General features: G+C 41.9%; 1 protein-coding gene across 1 annotated transcript in view; it reads left to right on the top strand.

Moving 5' to 3' along the window:
• trrap (transformation/transcription domain associated protein) overlaps positions 1-21,737 on the top strand; it is an 80,739-nt gene that overhangs the window by 17,750 nt on the left and 41,252 nt on the right. The window contains exons 29-47 of the mRNA XM_022742431.1: positions 133-254; positions 1,930-2,100; positions 2,747-2,815; positions 3,986-4,006; positions 4,573-4,692; positions 5,054-5,173; positions 5,493-5,657; positions 5,845-6,026; positions 6,533-6,731; positions 11,081-11,209; positions 12,257-12,523; positions 12,979-13,185; positions 15,101-15,259; positions 15,667-15,804; positions 17,039-17,149; positions 17,986-18,132; positions 20,040-20,253; positions 20,499-20,627; positions 21,508-21,657. Coding sequence (XP_022598152.1) covers positions 133-254; positions 1,930-2,100; positions 2,747-2,815; positions 3,986-4,006; positions 4,573-4,692; positions 5,054-5,173; positions 5,493-5,657; positions 5,845-6,026; positions 6,533-6,731; positions 11,081-11,209; positions 12,257-12,523; positions 12,979-13,185; positions 15,101-15,259; positions 15,667-15,804; positions 17,039-17,149; positions 17,986-18,132; positions 20,040-20,253; positions 20,499-20,627; positions 21,508-21,657 — 2,820 coding nt within the window. The remainder of the gene's footprint in view (positions 1-132; positions 255-1,929; positions 2,101-2,746; positions 2,816-3,985; positions 4,007-4,572; positions 4,693-5,053; positions 5,174-5,492; positions 5,658-5,844; positions 6,027-6,532; positions 6,732-11,080; positions 11,210-12,256; positions 12,524-12,978; positions 13,186-15,100; positions 15,260-15,666; positions 15,805-17,038; positions 17,150-17,985; positions 18,133-20,039; positions 20,254-20,498; positions 20,628-21,507; positions 21,658-21,737) is intronic.

Consider the following 21,737-nt stretch of genomic DNA (forward strand, 5'->3'; position numbering starts at 1 on the left):
GTTATGTGAACTCGATTAATAACTAGTTTACTAATATATTAAAAGATCTGAATCTTGTTATGTTTGGATTATTTATTTATCAATCATCATCTATTGTCTATATGTTATTGATGTTCTGTCTTTCCTGCGTAGATGCCCTGGCAGCCTGTAATTACTTGCCACAATCCAGAGAGAAGATCATTGCTGCGCTGTTTAAAGCCCTTAACTCCACCAACAATGAACTACAGGAAGCGGGAGAGGCGTGCATGAGGAAGGTCAGGGCAACATCTATCACTTTCTTGTTGCTTTGTAATTGGTTTACATTCAGGTGATAACACATTACATGGCGACATATAAGAAATGTCGCACCTGAAATTGTTTTCGCCCCCCAAACCCCATTATCTTTACCAAGTATAACCAGTGCATTTTTGTTGTAGAATACACACATAATTTATCTCAATATCATGATTTCTTTGTACACAAAGCCCAAGAGGAAAATGTACTGCTTGGCGCTTTTATAGTTGACATTCACCATTACAATGATGTGGAAATTTTCAGGGAGGCTGCGTTTTGAAATTTTCATGATCCACAATCTAGCCACTGTTGCAAGAGGTTTGTCGCCAGGCAACACTGGCTTAACTTCAATTCGATCTTAGCGTCTTTACATTTACTACCTTTTTGCTTTTGAATTGATTTTGGATTAATTTCAAGACTTTATCGATTTACTCAGAAAGCTCAGACCTGCGTCATATCACTCACTTCAAGTCCAACTCCCTTTGAGCAAAAACAGCCTGAGACGCACAGACATGACCTTTCTAAATCTGGATTAAAGACTCTGCCTCTACACCTTTGAAGTGGACCTATACTGCGTCACTCTTATGCTTTCACCTTTTGATTTATCTATTTGCATCTTTATTTCATCTAATGTTTTGTTCGTTTTCTATATTTTGTTTTAAGTATAGTTTTTTATTATCTTGTTTTTCGTAGTTCTCTTCCTTATTGCTCCATAAGTCTTTTATCTGTATCACTCACGTCATTTACCATCTTAGAAATCCTTTGTTACTCCTCCGTTCATACCATTTCCCCACCCAGTTATCTTCATATGGACCTCCCTCTGCTTTATCACACTCTCCTGAACCATCCCTACATCTATTCATCAAAGTATCCATACCATCGTAACCTCTATCCATCTACCCCCGAAGCCCTTTTTCTTCCCATTTCTATGTTCTTCATTTTCTTCCCTTACCACTGTCACTCCTTTTCACTATCCTGTGATTTATTTATTTATTTTTTTTGCCTGGCCATTCTCTGCTCTCTTTCCATTCTTTCATCTCTGCCCTGCCAGCCTTAATGAGCGTTGCCATGGCCCGATCGATACAGGATGGAGTGTTTGTTCTCAGTGCTGAGAGGAAAATGAATGTGGCTGCCATGCATCATTCCCCTCCCGTCTGTGTGAGGGTGTGGGTGTGCGTCATCAGTGTTTGGTGTTGGCATGTGTGCTTGTTTACGGCTGGCCATGCCCTCATTTGAGTGGCCTTAGTTCCTTAATGGAGACACAAGGGGGTAGTGAGCAGTTCATGGGGCTGGAAAGCCTGACAAGGCCAGGTCTGATGTGGAGGAAAAATTATTTGTGGAAGGGAAATTAAAATGATTTGGTTTAATGCGTTGGGTTGAAAAAAGATCTAGTCACAGATCTGAATAATATTTTATAGCTTCAACAGATTCCTCAGAGGTTTATCAGAGCAAAACAAGCCTGTATTTTGAGTTATGATAATAACATATAAATTAATTGGAGGCTAAAAACTACACCTCCAGTTTTTCAACAGCACAACCATACCCAATATTGATTTTGTACCTTGTTTCTTTTGCAATATTTATTTTAAGAATTGTAAAAGGTTTAATTTGAACTTTTTCAAACTGTACACGATGTGTTCATGCATTCTATTTTAGTTCCTGGAAGGTGCTACCATTGAAGTGGACCAGATCCACACTCATATGCGCCCCCTACTAATGATGCTGGGTGACTACCGCAGCCTGACGCTGAACGTGGTGAACCGCCTGACCTCTGTCACGCGACTTTTCCCCAACTCTTTCAATGACAAGTTCTGTGACCAGATGATGGTGAGAAAAACCTAAACCTCTGTCCTCCGCCTCTTCTTCATCCCACGATGTTTATTTGGTGTCTTTTATTCAAAGATAGGGTTTAAACTATAGATTATTTCAGAGTTTCTAAGAATCTGATTACTTTTAAAGGTTTGATTATTGCACAGGTTAATATTTAAAAATGTGTTTATGTTTATTTATTTATTTTTTTTACAACCACAATAAAGAGTAGTAAAAATAATATAATCATAAAGACATAGGAATGTGGCTCAAGATTTGGACTGCCACAACATATTGTTCCTGTGACATATACTAGTAAATATTTAACGGGTATGGCACATGCTGATACGATCCTTGTTGGCAGCTGTGTCATAGTTTAATACTTTTGGTGTAGCAAAGTCAGCAGGGCTCATCGTTTAATACACAGTGAGAAACATGGTGTGACAGTCACTGTTGTCACTTGCCTACTCTCTGATAGTTTCATAACTAAACCGAGCTTTGCAGGAGATGTTTTGCTTATAAAGTGAACATTTGTTATTTATTACTTGAATCTCTTGAGGAGATCATATTCAGTCCTTGTTTGTGCCATTTTCTACCTGTTGAAGCACACACACACACTACACACACAAAATCTAAATCTTATCTTATTGTCTCTCTTTCCCAGCAACATCTGAGGAAGTGGATGGAAGTGGTTGTTATAACACACAAAGGAGGCCAGCGCAGTGATGGCAGTGTAAGTATACACAGTTCAGATTGTCCCATACCCACACCTTACAGCACGGAGAACTGAAATATGAACTAGACGCTTCCATCACTCATGACATGTAGATGTGTCTTGTTTCTTTCATCTACTGTAGTTGAAATCCTGCTTGAATGCAATACAGAAGCAGTTATAGCCTGTAGGAACGGGTCAATACAGCTGTCTACTGGAACTTTTTTTTTGTTCAGTTGATCTTTCCTGCCTAAACCAAACAGCTCTCACTGAAGGGGTAGAGAAATTGCCCCTTATACACACAAAGCCATAGTCACATGTAGTCAACACCTCCTCAATGTAGCCTCCTCCCAGATGAGCTGTGAGTGGCCATATTACAATCAATGATTAATTAGGCGCCAGGCAGGCGGTGGTGGGCCCAGCGCTGCATCTCCTCATTATCTTCCCGACAGATAACCTTGTAAAGGCAGAGGAAAGGTGAGAGAGAAAGAGGGGAAAAACAGCTGCCTCCCCATCGTAGAAATAAAGCAAATTTTTTTTCCTGCTCTTTTATGTGAGTTCATCCTTCCCCATATCAAAATGGTGCGTTAATTAGATGCAAATTGGTCTTTTGTCTCTCCCTCCCTCCAGCTCGTGGTCTTTGTGCCTGTTGACAGCAAAGCTGGCAGTGACAATAAAGCAAGGGTCATGGGGTCAATTAGCCAAGCATGATAAAGACAAAAACTGGAGAAAGACGGATGGAGCAGGGCCGAGCAGGATGGCCTGAAGACATGTAGGCATGACAGAGGGTTTTGACAGAGAGGAGGAGAATACGGAGTGGTGTGAGGAGGTGTGAGGAGGAGTAAAACTATTTTAATTTGACGGAAAAGGTTTAACCAGAACAAAATGTCACTTTCTGTATTTATGACCTGATATCTGTCAGAGGAGTGTTTTCCTGCAAATGCCATAGGTTCTGTGTTGGATTCTCGACGGACATTCTGCTCTGCCCACTGCCCTGTTATTCACCCAGCGCTGAGAATAGTTGTTCCCTAGGTCACCCGTAAAAGGTTGCTGCTGTCCCATTCATTTCATTATCACCCTGTCTTATCTCCTCACCTTCCATATGGAACAAAGACAGACAACACACAGCCACACAAAAATACACACGAACTGCTCTGCTGACTCTGATCATTGTTTCCCGTTCCGGTACAGCCTGCGTTGGAGGGTGTTGAGGTGAGATGTGACCTGGTGTTGCGCCCTCTGTTGGTTACTCTCTGTCAGTGATTGAAACATAGTTAAACCAATGTTGTGCTGGTGAACTGAACCGATGTTGTAACAGTGGTGCTGGTGAAGTTGCCCCGTATTTTTGTGTCCCATGTGTCTGTGGTCGTCTTTAGAAACTGTAACTGTCATCTCAGCCTTACTCTAATTTCATAAATTACACTGTTAAAAATGTCCAATTCTTCCCTTTTTACCTTTGACTTTTGCTCCAAGATATCGCTGTTACAAGGTTTATGAAGATTATCATCATGTTGTCCTTAATATATTTGTACCTCGTGCATTTAATCCAAGAGCTCATGTGAGCGTAGTGCTCTGCACCTTTCCTGCCGGAAGTTATTTACCTAATGATGATAGACAACTTCTACCTTTTGACTAAGATTCATCCTTGTCTTTCCACAGTGGCTGTCCATCAAGACTGTCTGTCAGAAATTATGTCCGTGTCTAGTCCCCATCATCTTTCCAAAAACTTCATCCTCTCCCTTCTTCCCTCTCTTCTCTTTTTCTGACTCTTTCTGTAGGAGATGAAGATCTGTTCTGCCATCATTAACCTTTTCCACCTGATCCCAGCCGCCCCTCAGACTCTGGTCAAACCTCTGCTGGAGGTAGTCATGAAGACAGAAAGGGCCATGCTCATAGAGGTAGGACATCAGCTCCATTCTTGAGACAGACTTGTAGGAATTGTCCAACCCTGCTTTAGAAGTAACATAAAAACATCATAGATTCACACACTGTAAAGGCCATTGGAGGATTAGCAAGTACATTGAAGATCACTGCCCAAACAGTTCAGTGGAAAAGATGAGGAAATAGCTTGAAGATAAAAAATGACCATAGTTATGCTTTAATGGATGTGAACATCTGTAAACTCTGCTAATCAGCGCCGATCTTCAGAAGAAAGTGATAAAATATAAATCTGCATTTATGTTGATGAAATTATTCCTTTTTCAGCCCGTTTCCTTTGCTATTTCTCCTCTCCTCCCTCACTCATCCCTCCTGTGTCAGGCTGGGAGTCCATTCAGGGAGCCTTTGATCAAGTTCCTGACACGGCACCCATCTCAGACAGTGGAGCTGTTCATGATGGAGGCGACGCTCAATGACCCCCAGTGGAGCCGCATGTTCATGGTCAGAGACTGGCAGCTCTAAGTAGCAGTCCCTTCAGTCTTTTCATTGACACATTTGCCATTAGAACAGCATTTTGCTTTTTTGTTGCCTCACTAATGGACTTTAATCAGGGATATATTGGGTGTTGCGAGGCTCAGTGGTCCTTTTAAAACCAAATTGAGATGGATCACTCCCAGTAAAAATTCTTAATTTTCCGTATCATGTGTCTGTAAATGTGTTGTTACAGTTGTTGAGCCAATTCAGTGACCATAGTTCTCCTTAGTCGTACCATGTGTAATTTCGTGTTGTTCTTACAGTATGTGTATTTGTTCATATACAGAGTTTTCTGAAACACAAAGATGCTAAGCCGTTAAGAGACGTCTTGGCATCTAATCCCAACCGCTTCGTCCCTTTGCTGGTTCCTGCCGGCACTGCAGCAACTGTTCGACCTGGATCTCCCTCCACCACCACAGCCAGACTCGACCTGCAGTTTCAAGCCATCAAGGTCTGTGCATTTTCAATACAATTCTATTAAAGTAAACATACTTCACACACAGTCATGTCTTGGCAGGTCAGATGTATACATGTGTAAAACTAACCCTGATGTGGTGCTGAATCTTATTCTAAATACTACATAACTCTCAGTAATTCCATTTAACCTCTAACCATTTTTATTCATCCCATTTGCTCAGATCATCAGCATCATAGTGAAGAATGATGAGGGCTGGCTGGCAGGGCAGCACTCCCTGGTCAGCCAGCTCAGACGAGTCTGGGTCAGCGAGGCCTTCCAGGAGAGACATCGCAAAGACAACATGGCTGCCACCAACTGGAAGGAGCCCAAGCTGCTCGCCTTCTGCCTGTTAAGCTACTGCAAGTAAGTACAGTCATTAAAATTGTGATGGGGATGGAAAGTGCAGAAATCTTTATCGTGAATTTGTTGACAGTCTGCCTCAATGTTTACTCCGGATGAACCGAGGGACCAAGCGTTACTCTGAAATTAACGATGGTATCAGTAGAGCGTAAAACTTAGAGACTGAAGTGACCCATGAAGTACCATATTTGAGTTGTTAGCTTGTGTAAGGACTACAAGCTAATACTACTAATAATTTTTCTGCCTAAGCAGTGAGAATGAGCTAACCCATTTTGCTAGATACTCAACAGATGTTTATTTTAGACCCTGTAATTAACCTCCAACCACTCCACACAGTGCTTTAAGAGAATATGTGTTCACGCACCCTTCTTTTTTAATGCTAATTACCAGAATCACATTGTTATCAAAGATTATCTGAGAATGGCGTCATACAATATCACTGTTGTTGACATTAGACATATCTCTTTGTACCTGTGCACTGAACTTATGACTCCCTGTCTCCTCTCAAGGCGTAATTACTCAGAGATTGAGCTGCTGTTCCAGCTGCTTCGGGCCTTTACGGGTCGCTTCTTATGCAACATGACCTTCCTGAAGGAATATATGGAGGAGGAGATTCCCAGGAACTACTCAATCGCCCAGAAACGGGCCCTGTTCTTCCGCTTTGTCGAGTTCAATGACCCACACTTCAACGACGAGCTCAAAGCTAAGGTACGTACACAGGCAACCGGAGCAAGAAAGTCAATTTATGACTCGATGCCACAGGGACCTGAAATTCCCCAATGACTTTTACAATTTTGCCAACCATCTTTTCGAATAGACATTCAAATGATAGTTGGAGGCAGAATACACAGTGATACTGGCCGCTCAGGAAAAAATTACCAGTACTTGTGGTTTGTGGCTTGTGGCTTGGCTTTACGGGTATAATGTGAACACAACAGTTGAAAACACACTTTAAATCGGCCAACATTTGAAAAGGATCCAATTCAAATTGTGAAATAAGCAGAGGATTAGATTGCATTGATGGATAAATTTGAATGTTTGTTTTTGTACAATGTGTAAAATTGATTTGTTATGTCCCTTATTCCTTGAGATACTAACATTTCAAGGGAGGGATTAAAGACTCTGCAGCTTTGTTTTTCTGAGTCTCTACTGTTCTAGCACCACAGCAGCTATTACTTATTTTTGGGCTTATATATTAATTGTTCTTTCATCATTAGAGAAATATTGCGGAGGTAAAGATCTTTTTATCCCAGGAGGAAGCTGAAAAACTTGTCCTTGCTTTTATTTTCAATCGGCTAGACTCCTGTATCGCACTGCTCACAGGAATATCCCAAAAGCACCTTGATCGTCTGCAGCTATTCCAGAATGCCGCTGCCAGGGTTTTTAACTAGAAAAAAGAAATATGACCATATAAGACCTGTGCTGAGATCATTATACCGGCTTTCGTATAAAGTTTAGAATTCATTTTAAAATCTTAATGTTTGTTTTTAAGGCCATACATGGTCTGGCACCTCAGTATCTCTCTGACGTGCTTGTGAGCTATGAACCTGCTAGACCCCTCGGGTCAGCTGGAACATGCCGTCTAGTTATTCCATGGGTCTCCATGAAATAATGCCTTTCAGTTGTGTGGTTTGCTGGTCTTAATTACCATTTTATTTTGTTTTTACTGCTTTTATTGGTTACATAACTTATTATTTTATTCATCATTATTATTTACTTGTATTTTATTCCTACTTTTTAATTTTCATGTCCCTGTGTCTAATGTTTTATCTTAACACTATCAACATAGTTTTTGTGGTTGCAACTACCAGCAGATTGTTCTTCCACCTGGAATGAAATGTGCTGCATAAATAAAACTTTACTTGCTTGCTTATAAAGCCTGGTAAAGAGAAAAAATACATATTAAATGATGTTTTGGATTTTTCTGGAAAAATAGATTCAAAAATATGGACCATATTACCCAGTCCTTGGCTGAAAGATGCATTATAAATCATGTTGCAAAATTATTTGAGCATCAAATGGGAAATGCAGGCATTTAGGGACCTGATCTGTGTGACTTTTATGGTTGGCATGTTTTGTAGCAGAAGTTCTTTGATCGAGTCAGGAAGGTCATTTTGTCTGGTTCTAGACCCTCAGAGGCTCACAGATGAATGCCTCTGTCCTCTCTACCTGACCCGCTGCTGCAAGCATTACAATCATTCGGGCTGCTTTTTAATTAAGCTCACTCACACAGACAGATGCGCACACACATATTTTGCATAGCTGTAACAGCCACACAACCTGGCACAGAGGAGCAACAGCACTGCTGTTAAGTACAAACGGGTCAGTGGGGAAGGCCTGCCCTGGCTCTCAGTAGCACATAGCCAAATGGCAAGAACACACAATTGTACACACACAGATGCACGCACACGCGCACGCACAAGAAGCTGGCAAATGCACACAAATCCAAGGACATAGACTCGTGTCTGCGATGCTGCTCACTCCACCCTGCTCTTTTTGCTCAGTTTCAGCTTGCGTTGCTTCAGCAGCATATGGACTGGAAATAGAGACAAAATAAAGGCAGGCAGAGTCCAGCCAACTTGTGCTGTGTCTTTCCAGGCCAAAACGCTGCGTTTGAATTTTTAGCAGTGCAGAGTTTAGTGTCTTTGCTAGCAGCACCCACCCACCCAACAGAATTTTGTTGTTTCTCCCTTAATTGTTCTCCTCTGGTGTACAGCAGATGCTAGCTGTGTGTTTGTGTGAGGCAGAGAGACAGACGTACAGAGAGAGGATGTGTTTCTCTGTGAACATGTTTGTGTTGATCGGTCTGTGAGTCATGAGGAAGAGAATGAGTGTGGGTGTTACCTCCACCGACATTTAAATAATTGCCTTTAGCATTTTCCCAGAGGCATAATATTACAGGGAAGAGTATGTGTGCACATTCTCAATATTCCTGGGAGTTAGATAGAGGCTCATGTTCTTGTGAAGCATCATGGGGGTCTGGGAGAATACACAGAGAGGAGTGTGTAAGAGAGAGAGAAGAGAGACAGTGTGGGACAGCAGCAATGAATCATCTATGATAGCACAGACTGACCTCATGCTGCTCCTGTATTGCGTCTTTTGTTCTATCCAAACCATTCTTACAGAAAACTGCTTTTGTGCTGCGTTTTTGTTCAAAAGCGTCTGACTATACATGGAATAGATTCCAAGCAGACGAGCAAACAAACAAGTGTATGAAATTTATGAAGCACAGCGCGTCTGTTTCTCATTCTGCTGCCTTTTTCTTTTTCTTTTTTTCCTTTTTTTGTTCACAACATGACATACAGTGAAGCAGAATTTTCTACAACATCAGAATGTGTCTACATGCTGTGCTAGTATCATCTCCTCAGTGGAGAGTGAAGTCAAACTGCAGTAATACCCGTTACATGCCTCTTCTAGCATGTATATGTGAACAACAACAAGTTTTTCACTCACATTTAAATTCTGTTTCTTTTATTTACACGTTTCCAAATAACAAATTAAACAACAAAATAGACAATTATTACCAAGGTACTTTTTAAATCATGTTTGAATAATTACTGCAATTAAAAAAAGATAAACACCTGAGTGCAGCTATATTATTGCCTTCGAGTCAGCAGTCAGATTTAGACAAATAACAAAACTGGTTCAATGAAAACACATGATTGAAACAGACCTTGATTATGTGAGGTTTGAGATTTGCCCACAGTGAAATTAGATCCTGCAGCTCTTCACCTAACTGTGTGAAGAAACGATCTACTGACAAAAAAAGTTTTAAAAGGTGCTTGTAGTGCTGGTAGTGGCTATTATTCAAGACTTCCTGTGGCTACTGCACAATAAAACCCATACCGTATTTGCACATTCCTGGTGTGTGTGTATAGGGGCATTTCATTATTTTGGGTCTCCTTTTGCCACTTTCTCTCTTCTATTGTGGTTGGTGAGGAATCACAGCAGCACTGCAACACACACACACACACACACACACACACAGACTCTTGTTATTTGTTTAAGGGTATGGAAATGGGATTTACGATAATTAAGACACCTGCAGAACGAGATTTAGGCTACTTGCCCAGAGGTATTATGTGTGCACACATGCACCAACACACACAGCCTGCAGGATCACATCCTATAATGGCATTACAGGAACAGATGAGACTGGAGAACAGACTTGTGCTCAATGCATTTTCTTTGTGTCTTCATTTAAGGGTGTGTGAGTGTTTTTCTGCCTGCATGTGTGAGTCTATCAACCATGCATGTACATTGTGCAGAGCGTGTGTGAATAATGTGCTAATGGAGGAGCTGGAACATATGCTGCCACAGCTCGTTCTCCACTGAGCAATGCCCTGTCTTCCCCAATGATGGATTGAATATGAGGGTTCATTAACAGATAGCAGCTTCTTTAATAAATGCAGTCGTTCGGTGTACTGTGGTGGGGTTATTCTGCATTTTACTAGCTAATCAAGCCTTAGTCTTTATTCAGTAACTATCCCTGCAGGTTTCAGGGGTGTTGGTAAATAGTATTTTAAGCCTTGCATCAGCAGTAGTTTAGTTTTTTTCTTTTCTTTCAAAGCTTATAGATAAATTAAGAAAACATATTATGGTTCTTTATCTCGAGTTGAAATTGTGTTGTTCTGTCTTTCTTTAAATGTCATTGTTTTAGGTCACATTTGACATTGCTGTACGTCAAATCTGTCCATATTTCTAATTTCCTTTTTCACTTGCTGATGAATCAAAGTTTTTTTTTTTCCCATTATTATCAATCTGAGAAGGGCCTGTGTCCTTCTGATTTTAGAATAGATTTTGGAGTAGATTACTATTTCATCACTCAATCATGTGCCATGAAGGGCTATGCAGGTTTTTCCTTTTTATTCAGCTTTTGAAAGACAACATCAGGTGATTTCACTGATTAGTTTCTCTTTTCTTGATGGTGTGCTCTCAGTGAAATCGTCCATTTTGGGCTTTTAAAACCCGAGAGAGTGAAGGTTGCACATTCTCGTAATTAACTGGAGAAATGTTTTGGGGTTTCTTACCATTGTATTTTTTTTCCTGTTTCATAGGTGCTGCAACACATATTGAATCCAGCCTTCCTGTACAGCTTTGAGAAGGGGGAAGGTGAGCAGCTGCTTGGACCACCCAACCCTGAAGGGGACAATCCTGAAAGCATTACCAGTGTCTTCATCACTAAGGTAAACACGCACACATACGCCTGCGGGCATTCTTTCTCCTCTTCTCAAAATCTTTCTCTCCTCTGCTTTCTTTGTTCATTACTCGACCACTCTGTCTCTCCATCAGCCTCTCTGATTTCATTAGTTGCTGCATTTCCTCTCATAATGTCTTATCAGTCCAACACATCTCCATACTCTCAGTCATCATCAACTACATCCCAGTTAGTCTGATTCTTCTCTACTCAATCACTTAATTGCCGGCATCCCATCTTTTTCTTCTTCCTTTTCATCTCTTCCATCTGTCTTTGTTTTTCTCCCTCCTTCACAACATCCCACTGGTCCCTCTTTCCATCACGTTTCATTCATCAGGCCAGACTATAATTCCGGGTGTAAATGTCATGCTGTGACCATGCTAAAGGTCAGCATGTTTGTTTGTGCTGTGGCAGATCTCATCACTGACTAACACCAGTCCTAATGGCTGCTAATGGCTCCTCTACGGTCTGGTTAAAACTCATTTCCTCACTCACCTCCCTCTTTCTGTCAGCTCTCCTCTCCAATTCCTCTCCAGGGAATTCAGATGTTGATGGGTGTTGTTGAATGGAGAGCTGTCTTTTTGAAAGAGGTTCTCAATATTTAAAAAAAAAAAAAAAAATGTAGATTGCTGTTGGTCTAAAGTGCCATTCAAATGTAATTTTGGAAAGTAAACATTGCTCAGAACAGCAGTATACTTTGGCAATTCAGGGAACCAGTATATTCAATAGAATGTGGTTTTATCTCTTACTCGTGTAGATGAGATGCATTAAGTAATCTAAGACTTATGTTGACCTCTGTTGGCAACTCTCAAGAATTACAACAGTACTCAGGCATTCACAATAAAGTGTGTTTGTTTTATACACAGAACAACTCACCACCTGGGGAAAAATAACATTTGATTCATTGTTATTGATCAGCAACTCAATCAAATCCAGGCAGATATACTCACTCTGTGCCATGGGCAACAAAAACTGTACCTATTTCCCCTTGACCCGACACTCTTTAACCCTACATCTCTTCTCATCCCTCTCCAAGGTTCTGGACCCGGAGAAGCAGGCTGACCTGCTGGACTCACTGCGAATCTGCTTGCTGCAGTTCTCCACCCTGCTGGTGGAGCACGCGCCCCACCACATTCATGACAACAACAAGTCACGCAACAGCAAGCTGCGGCGCCTCATGACGTTTGCCTGGCCATGCCTACTGCCCAAAGCCTGCGTGGACCCTGCCTGTAAATACAGTGGTCATTTACTTCTGGCCCACATCATTGCAAAGTTCGCAATTCACAAGAAGATCGTTCTGCAGGTGAGGAGGAATGCAAAGACAGAAAGGAAAGAGAATAGACATCAAACATGGCAAATTTATGTAGCAGATGTAAACACACGCAATAAGTTTGTAAAGCATATCTATACAGAAACGGACAAAACAAAAAGGAAATCATCAAGATGAGAAAGACTCGACTGAACTGAAATGACAACAGCTGAATACACAATAGAAGATACTTAAAATAAGGGCAGGTACTGTGGGAATAGTGTTTATGGAGAAAGTGATGATATAGTGGAACTGAGCATGTGGTAGGGGTGTGTATATGTTTGTAAGAGTGTGTGTGCTTGTTTGTACTACCCGAAATCCCACATCCAATGAAATATGAATGTGTAGAGAGGAAAACAGCAGTTAAAGGAAAGTTAAGGAAAAAAAGAGCATTAGAAAACCTTGGTTTCTTACCAAATTAGAGATGGTGGTTTGTGTGCTTTGTATAGGTCTTCCACAGTCTGCTGAAGGCCCACACCATGGAGGCTCGTGCCATCGTACGGCAGGCCATGGCCATCCTGACACCAGCTGTGCCTGCCCGCATGGAGGACGGCCACCAGATGTTGACCCACTGGACTCGCAAGATCATTGTGGAGGAGGGCCACACGGTGCCGCAGCTGGTCCACATACTGCATCTCATTGTGCAGCACTTCAGGGTGAGCTGATATAAGAGAAGAATGGTGCACTGGCCAGTACTTCACTTCCTCCTGTCGATCCATCACTATTGAAAGTATTGATTCCCAACGTATTCATCCGTGCTGGGTGGTGCAGACAAAGGGTCAAAACAAATCTGATTTCTGTCCCTGTGTCTTAAAATGATCATGATTATGATTATCAATTATCATCATCGACTTGCCTGCATGGTTAACTACAAGGCTCTGATGTTCATCCCAATGTAGACCACACAATGTAATACATTTTATAAGGACAGCTGACAATAGTGTCTGCATACATTTCACATTTTGTGGTACTTTAAAGTAAGCAGCTGCCGCAAGAAGTTAGAGGGCAACTCTGGTTTGCATCCACTGCCATTTCTTTAGGTATTTTTACTGATTATCTGAGTGCCCTGAAACATATGGCACCTCTTAACCAGTTTCTGGGGCAAAACTCTGGATTGTTTTGTACAGCACAATTAATAGTCTTTTGTGAAATTAGTTATCTAAACTTGAGTTTCATTTTGATGGTAGTGGAACAATTACAATGGTGCTGTGCTCCGTTGTCTCCTAGTCAAAAGCTGGATCATTAACTCGGAGCAGTGAAGTTGATAGTAACCGCCTGCTGCCTTTAATCGCCTTAATGCAGATACATTCTCAGACTCACCCTCACAGTGATGATCAGCAGAGTCAAAGAGGGACTCGTCTGTGCGCAAGTCAACACCAGCAAAGGATCATTGGCCTTTATGTTCGCCTTTTTCCTTAAACTTCAAAGACATTTTCTGCCCTCTCGCTCCTTCAGCTGATGTTCGCCGCCTCGCCAGTCAGAGAGCGACAGTCTCTTAGCAGAAGACTGACATTTTCCTCAGCGCCCCTCTCTATCTCACTGACAGGCTGCTCTCACTGGGCCAGATGACTAATCTAATGTAATCACATCAGCATAATTACACTGGGGAGGAGATAATGACAGACAGATGAGAGACTGTGTGTGTGTGTGTGTGTGTTTGTGTGTGTGTGTGAGTGAGTGAGTGAGTGATAAAGAAATGGAGAGATTGTGTGCGTGTTTGTCTGTGTGCACACGTGATGGACAGGGCTTAGCCGCTCTGTCATTAAAGGGCTGTGAAGTCCTGCTCTATCGACCATAATTACCCTCAAAGTGAGAAGCTTTAATATTCTTTGACACTGGCAACAGCCCTCAGATAGACATCTCATCTCTTGCTCTTTTGTCTACGCGTGTCTCTGTGTTTGAGAGTCCCAGTTCGGTTTGCGATGAAGCTAAGTGACTCTTGAGTGTGACTCTTGAGAGTGTGAATGCTCGGGGCTAAGTGTGTGTCATCATGTCCTTGAGACTAAGTGGGAATACAACTTTAGAGTTTGCCTCTTCTGACTAAGTGTCTGAGTGATTGAGGACCCTGTTTAACTTTGTATGTGTTATCATCCCAAAATCTAGAGCAAAGTGTGGGCAGTGTCCCCAGTTCTAGGGGAAGAATTGTACAATAACATGGACACTGTGTTTTTTTTTTTTTTTTTTTTGAGATGCATCGACCAGTAACAGGTGATTGAAGCAAAACGGCCCATTTAACACCATGATAAAATGGTAGAAGTTAAGGGAAGATCTCCTACAGTGAGGTTCTCCTCATCATCTGTTGAGGGTTAGGCTCTGAGAACAAAAAAGCCAAACCAGAATTAGACTTAAATATAAAATTCCCTAAAATTTTCTTATTTTTATAATTAATTTTTTATAATTTTAACATTTTTGGAAGTGTCTTTGGGCAGTATATTCCTACCTGACAGTTTGAGTTTAGAACACAAAATACATAAGCTTTTGTGAACTAGATTTATTCAATATGTTGACTCACTGTTGTATAAATTTCACACATTATCACTTAAACATGTACTTACTGCTGTCTCATTCCAGGTGTACTACCCTGTGCGCCATCACTTGGTGCAGCACATGATCAGTGCAATGCAGCGTCTGGGGTTCACCCCCAGTGTGACCATAGAGCAAAGGAAACTGGCTGTTGACCTGGCTGAAGTGGTCATTAAGTGGGAATTACAGAGAATCAAAGACCAACAGGTGTGTTCATAGATTATGTAAATAAATCCAGACAAACAGGCTGCCTGACCTACACACAGTTTTTATTCATTTCAAAAGTTGTCAAGCTTTCCAGTTTATAACTACCAATGTGCTCATGTAAGGTTCCCTGTTGTCATACACATTCAAACGTGATATGATTTATTATATTTTAAATGTTACAAATGGATAATTTCTGACTGGCAATGTTTATTATTGTACAAGATAAAGGTATTTATCATATAGATCAATTTTTTAATCTAATTTTCTTACCCATGTTCAGTAGATACTCATGACTAATAATGTTGTAGGAACTGGTCAGAAACGATGACGAGTCACACACATATATTTATTCTGTGAACTGTAAGTGTGTTAACTTCACCCCCATCTTCCTCTCTCCTCTGTGGCAGCCGGAGTCCGAGACTGAAGTAGCCACTGGTGGTGAAGGAACCAGCGGGGGAGCTGTGAAAAGAGGACTGTCTCTGGAAAGTGCTACAGCTGGACAGGACGTCAAGAGGTTCCGTACAGCAGCTGGAGCTGCCTCCACGGTGAGCTCAATCAGCAATCTCTCAGATGCCAGTAGAATGTGGCAGCGGCTTGTAGATCTCTGTACTCACTTTAGCAAGAAACCGGCTATATAGCAGTTGGTTTCATCTTGTTATATTTTTTTTTTACACCCTCCTTAAATTAACAAGTGCATCTCTTACCATCAAAGTTCTTGCTTGGTGTCCCTATGCTTCTCTGAATACTTGCAGAACATTCGGAAAGATGCTTTTATCAGACAGCCATTTTAACATCTGTCTGAGACAGAAATCGTCTGGTGTGTCTTTGAGGTCCCAAAACTGAATAAGATGCAAGAAGTGCCTTTTTAAAATCTGAATCTAAGTTGTATCTAAGTTTTGTCTCGGATGCATAGAAAACAATCTTTTAAAAGTTCAAAAATCTGTTTTTATTTAGAATAAAACGAGCTTCCTATAACAGCCCTCCAGGTTGTGCCTGACTAATGATCGTGCCTGACTGCTGGAGTCCCACCTCAGTCAACTGTGTATCTCTGGCTGTTTGTTGTAGACCTGACAGCCATGATTGGGCAAAACATAGTTTGAATAAAGTTTATTTTTTGGGCTCCCCCATTGTACAATAATATTTTTATTTGGTAAATTTATTTCATAATTTTGGTAATAAATTCCAAAATGTGAATGTTCTCATTGTGGTTGTTGAAAGCCTGCAGAATGAATACTCCTGTACCAAAACTGCAAATGCAACAGCACTGTGGCTGTCCCTGTACAGATACAAAATCCTGTTTCATATTATGGTGTTTTAAAAATCACTTTAATACCTAAGATGTTGTACTTTGAGGAAACACTAGCACAAGTCTTAGCGGTTACTGCCTTAATGACGGTCCTGATTTCCATCAGGTAAAACCTTATGTCAGGAGAGAAATGCAAAAGCAGCATTTGTTTCTGCTGGAGCTTGGGAAATGTTAATTCCTCAGAAAGTTGCCAGGATAATTATCAGGAAATCATAGTTCCAGTCTACTTTTCACTGCAAGCAATGCAGGCAAAAATCTGGCCTAGTGCAGGCTCTTTGATATAGTCCCTCCACTTCCACCAAAGACTGTCCAGTGTTAGCACTGCTGTCACAGAGTGTTATTATGCATGTTTGTAGTTTCCTAGCCAGTGAAAGATCTTCTTTTTTTTAACAGAAGAACAGCTTTATTTTCTCAGTTTTCAAAGGAAAAAGACCCCGACATATTAATTGTTTAATTGTTTTTATGTGTTTTAGGTGTTTGGCCGCAGCCAGTCTATGCCAGGGACAGAGACCATGCTCACCAAGCCTGTCGAGAAACAACATACGGACACCGTGGTCAACTTCCTCATCAGGATCGCATGCCAGGTAACACCCCCACCATCACCACCTCACACACAGCACCTCATCTCACTCACACACACACTCGCACCAGGTACAGCTCTGCCATCCATAGCGCCTGCCAGGTAGGACACAACTATTCTAACCCCTCAGTGGTGAAGGTAGGACACACCTGGTGGCTGTCCTAAACGCATCTCCACACACTCAAATGGGCACATACAAAGACACACACGCACACACAGTCCTTTGTGTGTCTCCTCACACAGCTGTCCCTTGGTCTAGTGGCAGTGATGCCCTTGGTTACAAGCCTGAAATAGACTGTTGAGATTTCACTCACCTTGACTTTCCTACTTTCTGTTTTTGGGCCAAGCTCCATTCTCACTGTTCACCCAACCATCTCTGTTGAATATAACTGGTGAGGATCACTCACTGCTCTCAGAACAGTCTATAGAAACATAATCTTTCCTTTGTATTCCACTTGATAAGAGTGTATTGTGATACTAAATTGATCCTTGTAGAAAAATTGTATCTTTCCCCCTGGCAACAAGGATTACCATCAACCAAAGAACATCACACCTAGAGCTGATAGGGATTCATTGTTTTGTTCAAGGATGCTCACACAAGGTGGATGCTTGTCACCATGAGGGCTTGAACTAGACTTTCCACTGTTGAAGTTTAGCTGGGGTGAATGAAATTATATAATAATATATTGTGAACGGCCTCATCTCTTCTTGCCTGATGTGCTTTTTTTTTTTTTTTTTTTTTTTTTACCTTATCAGGACGCCATTGTGATATTGAAAATAAAGAACCATTGTCACTGATAAAGACAATGATAACAATCTTCTTTCCTCTCTTCTGTCTAGGTGAACGACAGCACCAACGTGGCCGGCTCTCCAGGGGAGCTGCTGTCCCGTCGCTGTGTTAGCCTGATGAAAACTGCCCTCAGGCCTGACATGTGGCCTCGCGCTGAGCTCAAGCTACAGTGGTTTGACAAGCTGCTTATGACGGTGGTAAGACAGCAATGCTTTCAGAATAGCTGTGCCTTATTAGGCTGTCTTTATATTTCATATAGCCAGACTTATGCTTGTGTCTGTGACATTTTTGGTGTAACAAAGTTAGTCTGGAGCCTTGTAAATCATCATTACTGCTGTGTTTCCCCACAACTTTTGCCAGAGATCGCTTGTCAGTCACTGTCCACACCTGTCATGGCTTTTAGTGGAAGTTCCCACTGATGAATATTAACTTTCTGAAAGTGTCTGGCTTATCTTTTCTATTTAGTGATGAGGACTGTTGCTGTTCTGAAATCCAAAAACAGTATTTGTTTACATGAGCATGTCAGACATTATTTAAAGTTGCGAGTGAAAGCGTATGTCACAATAGTGTTTAAGGCAAACATGTTTAATAAAATTCAAAATATTCAGGCTTGTTGTTATTACGGCTCAAAGCAATAAGCAGCAAACAGTAAAGGACAACTAATGTGTCTCTGCTGCTCGCCTTCCCAGAGACTGCAGAAGTTTTCCTCTCCCTGCTTAAGCTCTTAGTATTTGCTCTAATGCCTCCAAGTCCTTTGTCTGTTATCAGTAATACATGAAGTGAGGCGCAAACTGCCATAATGACAAAATAATGACAGTGGCGAGATAACAGGAGTCTATCCGGGTTGGCCTGTGCCTTCTCGCTCAACCCCACAGTCCTCTTCATCCTAAACTCCTCATCCTTGCCGTCTGTATCGCCCTGCTGTGCCTCTCTGCATCTCTCCTCGACTTTCTCCATCTCTCTTGCCACCACTTCTTCCTCTCATCTCTTCTTTTCTTTTCAGCCTCTTATCGCAGCCTCTCTTCTCTCATTTTATCTGTTGCTCCCCTCTCTACTCATCTCTCCGGTCTGATTTGGTGCCACTGTTCAGACGAGGTTATCGCCATGTGCCGGCAATTGTCACTTATTTCCCTTGTTCTCTATTGGGGATCTCTGCATCGGCCGCGCCTTTCTCTCTGCCTACACACACACACACACACACACACACACACACACACACACACACACACACACAGATCCCATAGGGATGGTCTGACAAACAAGGCTTTCTGTAGGTCTTATGCAGATGCACATACACAAGCCCATCCCCCTCGGGAGCATGCTCTACCTGCTCAGCCGTCTTACTCAGACTAATGAACAATGCTCTAAATCGGATTACCTTTTATCATCTCATTGTACTGGCATGACAGTGATTAAGAGTCAGGAGGAGTGGCATGAGAGGGCAAATTAGGAGGGGCAGAGGACATTCACACAAAACGTGCACACATTCACGCACTGAGGCAAAAACATGCGTATGCCCTATCTGCATGGCTCCAGAGACAAGGTCCCATTCTGTTAATACAGTGCAAAAATCAATACTACCCTAATATCTACCAGCAGTCTTATCACAAGAGTCACCTTGTTCATTAGCCAAGATTAGTGCCATGGATCTGTCCCAGATTATCCTCTTGGCCCTGCCATTGTCGTAAACCTTGATTGCAATTTAGACAAAATTACTACCTGATGTTGGTCATTGATCTTTGGTTTAGTAGTGATCCCGATGCCTTGGTTCTTTTCTGTGAGAAATACCTCTGTGTGTATTGATTTTTTTTTTTTTTTTTTTTTGTTGTCTCAAATTTGTATGGAATAAGAACTTGAAAGATTAGTTTACAGTAGTATCCAAGGCCACTTTGCCACTGGAAAAGTCTCTGATGAATTTGCACCATAGTTTTCCTTGTTTTAGGATTGTAGACTCACGGCTGAAAAACATAAATCTGGATATTTTGCTATATATGGCAAGCACATTGTGTTTTATGTGTTGTGACAGAAATAAAAATGACACATTATTGATGTACACACTCCTTAATTACTCTTGGCTTCACTGTTGTCCTCCGTGTCCTCTCAGGAGCAACCAGCACAGGCTAACATCTCCAATATCTGCACTGGACTGGAGATTCTGTGCTTCCTGCTGACGGTGCTGCAGTCCCCAGCCATCCTGGCCCACTTCAAACCCCTGCAGCGGGGCATTGCTGCATGTATGACCTGTGGCAACACCAAAGTCCTACGGGCCGTCCACTCCCTCCTTTCTCGCCTCATGAGCATCTTCCCCACTGAGCCTAGTAAGTTTCCAGCGCTTAACACCTGAATCCGAACAGAGAGTCGGACCAGTTCTCTCTGAGAAATTGTCCACTCCCTGCTGTGCTCATTAAAGAGTGCCAAAATATTTGGACCACTGTTCTGTTTGCTTAGGATCACTGATGCTTAAATTCTTAAGCTTGTTTTGCTGTGCCATGTGTTAAATTTAGTAAGGTATTTATTTTTCAGCTATTCTTTGTTTGAAGCAAATGTTGCTTTCTTTCTCCAGGCACATCAACTGTGGCGTCTAAGTATGAGGAATTGGAGTGTCTGTATGCTGCTGTGGGCAAAGTCATCTATGAGGGACTTACCAACTATGAAAAAGCCACAAGTAACACTAACCCCACACAGCTCTTCGGTAAGACCTTCAGCATTCCAGTTGTCCCTTCTTTTTTCTCATTAATCCCTTTCTACCCTCTTGTGTTCTGTTACACTCACTTTGTTGCTCATAAACCCTGTATTTTTTTTTTTTTTTTTCACGCTCCCACTCTTTTTCCTACAAAACCGAGCTGCCTCTCAGTCACTTGTAGCAATTAAGCCAGTGAGTGGGTCGTTAAAATGCAAGCCAATGGGCGCCGCTGCTCGGGCTAACATCTGGCCTGTTTAAACTGAGGCCACAGTCCAGCAGCTTGGGAAAGGTTGTCTTGGGAAGGATTGTTGCTTTCGACCTCCCTCCCTGTTCAAACATTACTGTTATGCACCCAGATGTAGTAGGCTATTTATGGAAAAACTTTACATTATAGCTTGATCTAAAGAAACTATGCTAATAATTTTAAAACACAGTATAATAGCTCTCCAAATAAAGGAGCCTCAAGGCGACCATATGGCTATTGGAGAGAAGTCTAAAGGTAATACTATTTGATATGGTTTCCCAAAATGGCACTTGTGGTCAATAGACAGCTTTTGGTATCCTGCTGTCAAAAAGAGGTAGCGCTGATGTGATGCATCCATCTGGCCAGGGGGTGACATTTCAACATTTGTCTCCCTTCCGGGGAGCAGAAACAGAGAGGGACGTTACTCATACCTATCCCTGCCTCTGAGACACACTGGAACTTTTGTTAGATTTCCATATAAAAAACATCCAGTCTTTGTCATGCTCTGAGAATGAACACCACCTGACTGCAGGTGTACGTGTCTGATACCTTGCTCCGCAGAGGTTGAGGATCTTGTCTAGATTATTGTATTTCCATTCTTTCCCTCCCTTCATCTGCCTCCCCTCCCCTTCGCTTGTCTTCCAGGAACACTGATGATCCTGAAGTCAGCCTGCAGTTACAATGCCAGCTACATCGATCGCCTCATCTCTGTGTTCATGCGCTCACTACAGAAGATGGTGCGGGAACACCTGAGCCCCCAGCAGGCCAACCCAGGGGTCACCGAAACCAGCACAGGTACACACATGGACATGGATTCAGTGGGAAGATACACACACGTGTACTCTATATTACAAATAAAGAATGAGCACACAAAG

The sequence above is a fragment of the Seriola dumerili genome, unplaced genomic scaffold (assembly GCF_002260705.1).
Source record: "Seriola dumerili isolate Sdu_G_001 unplaced genomic scaffold, Sdu_1.0 BDQW01000068.1, whole genome shotgun sequence".
Classification (NCBI taxonomy): domain Eukaryota; kingdom Metazoa; phylum Chordata; class Actinopteri; order Carangiformes; family Carangidae; genus Seriola; species Seriola dumerili.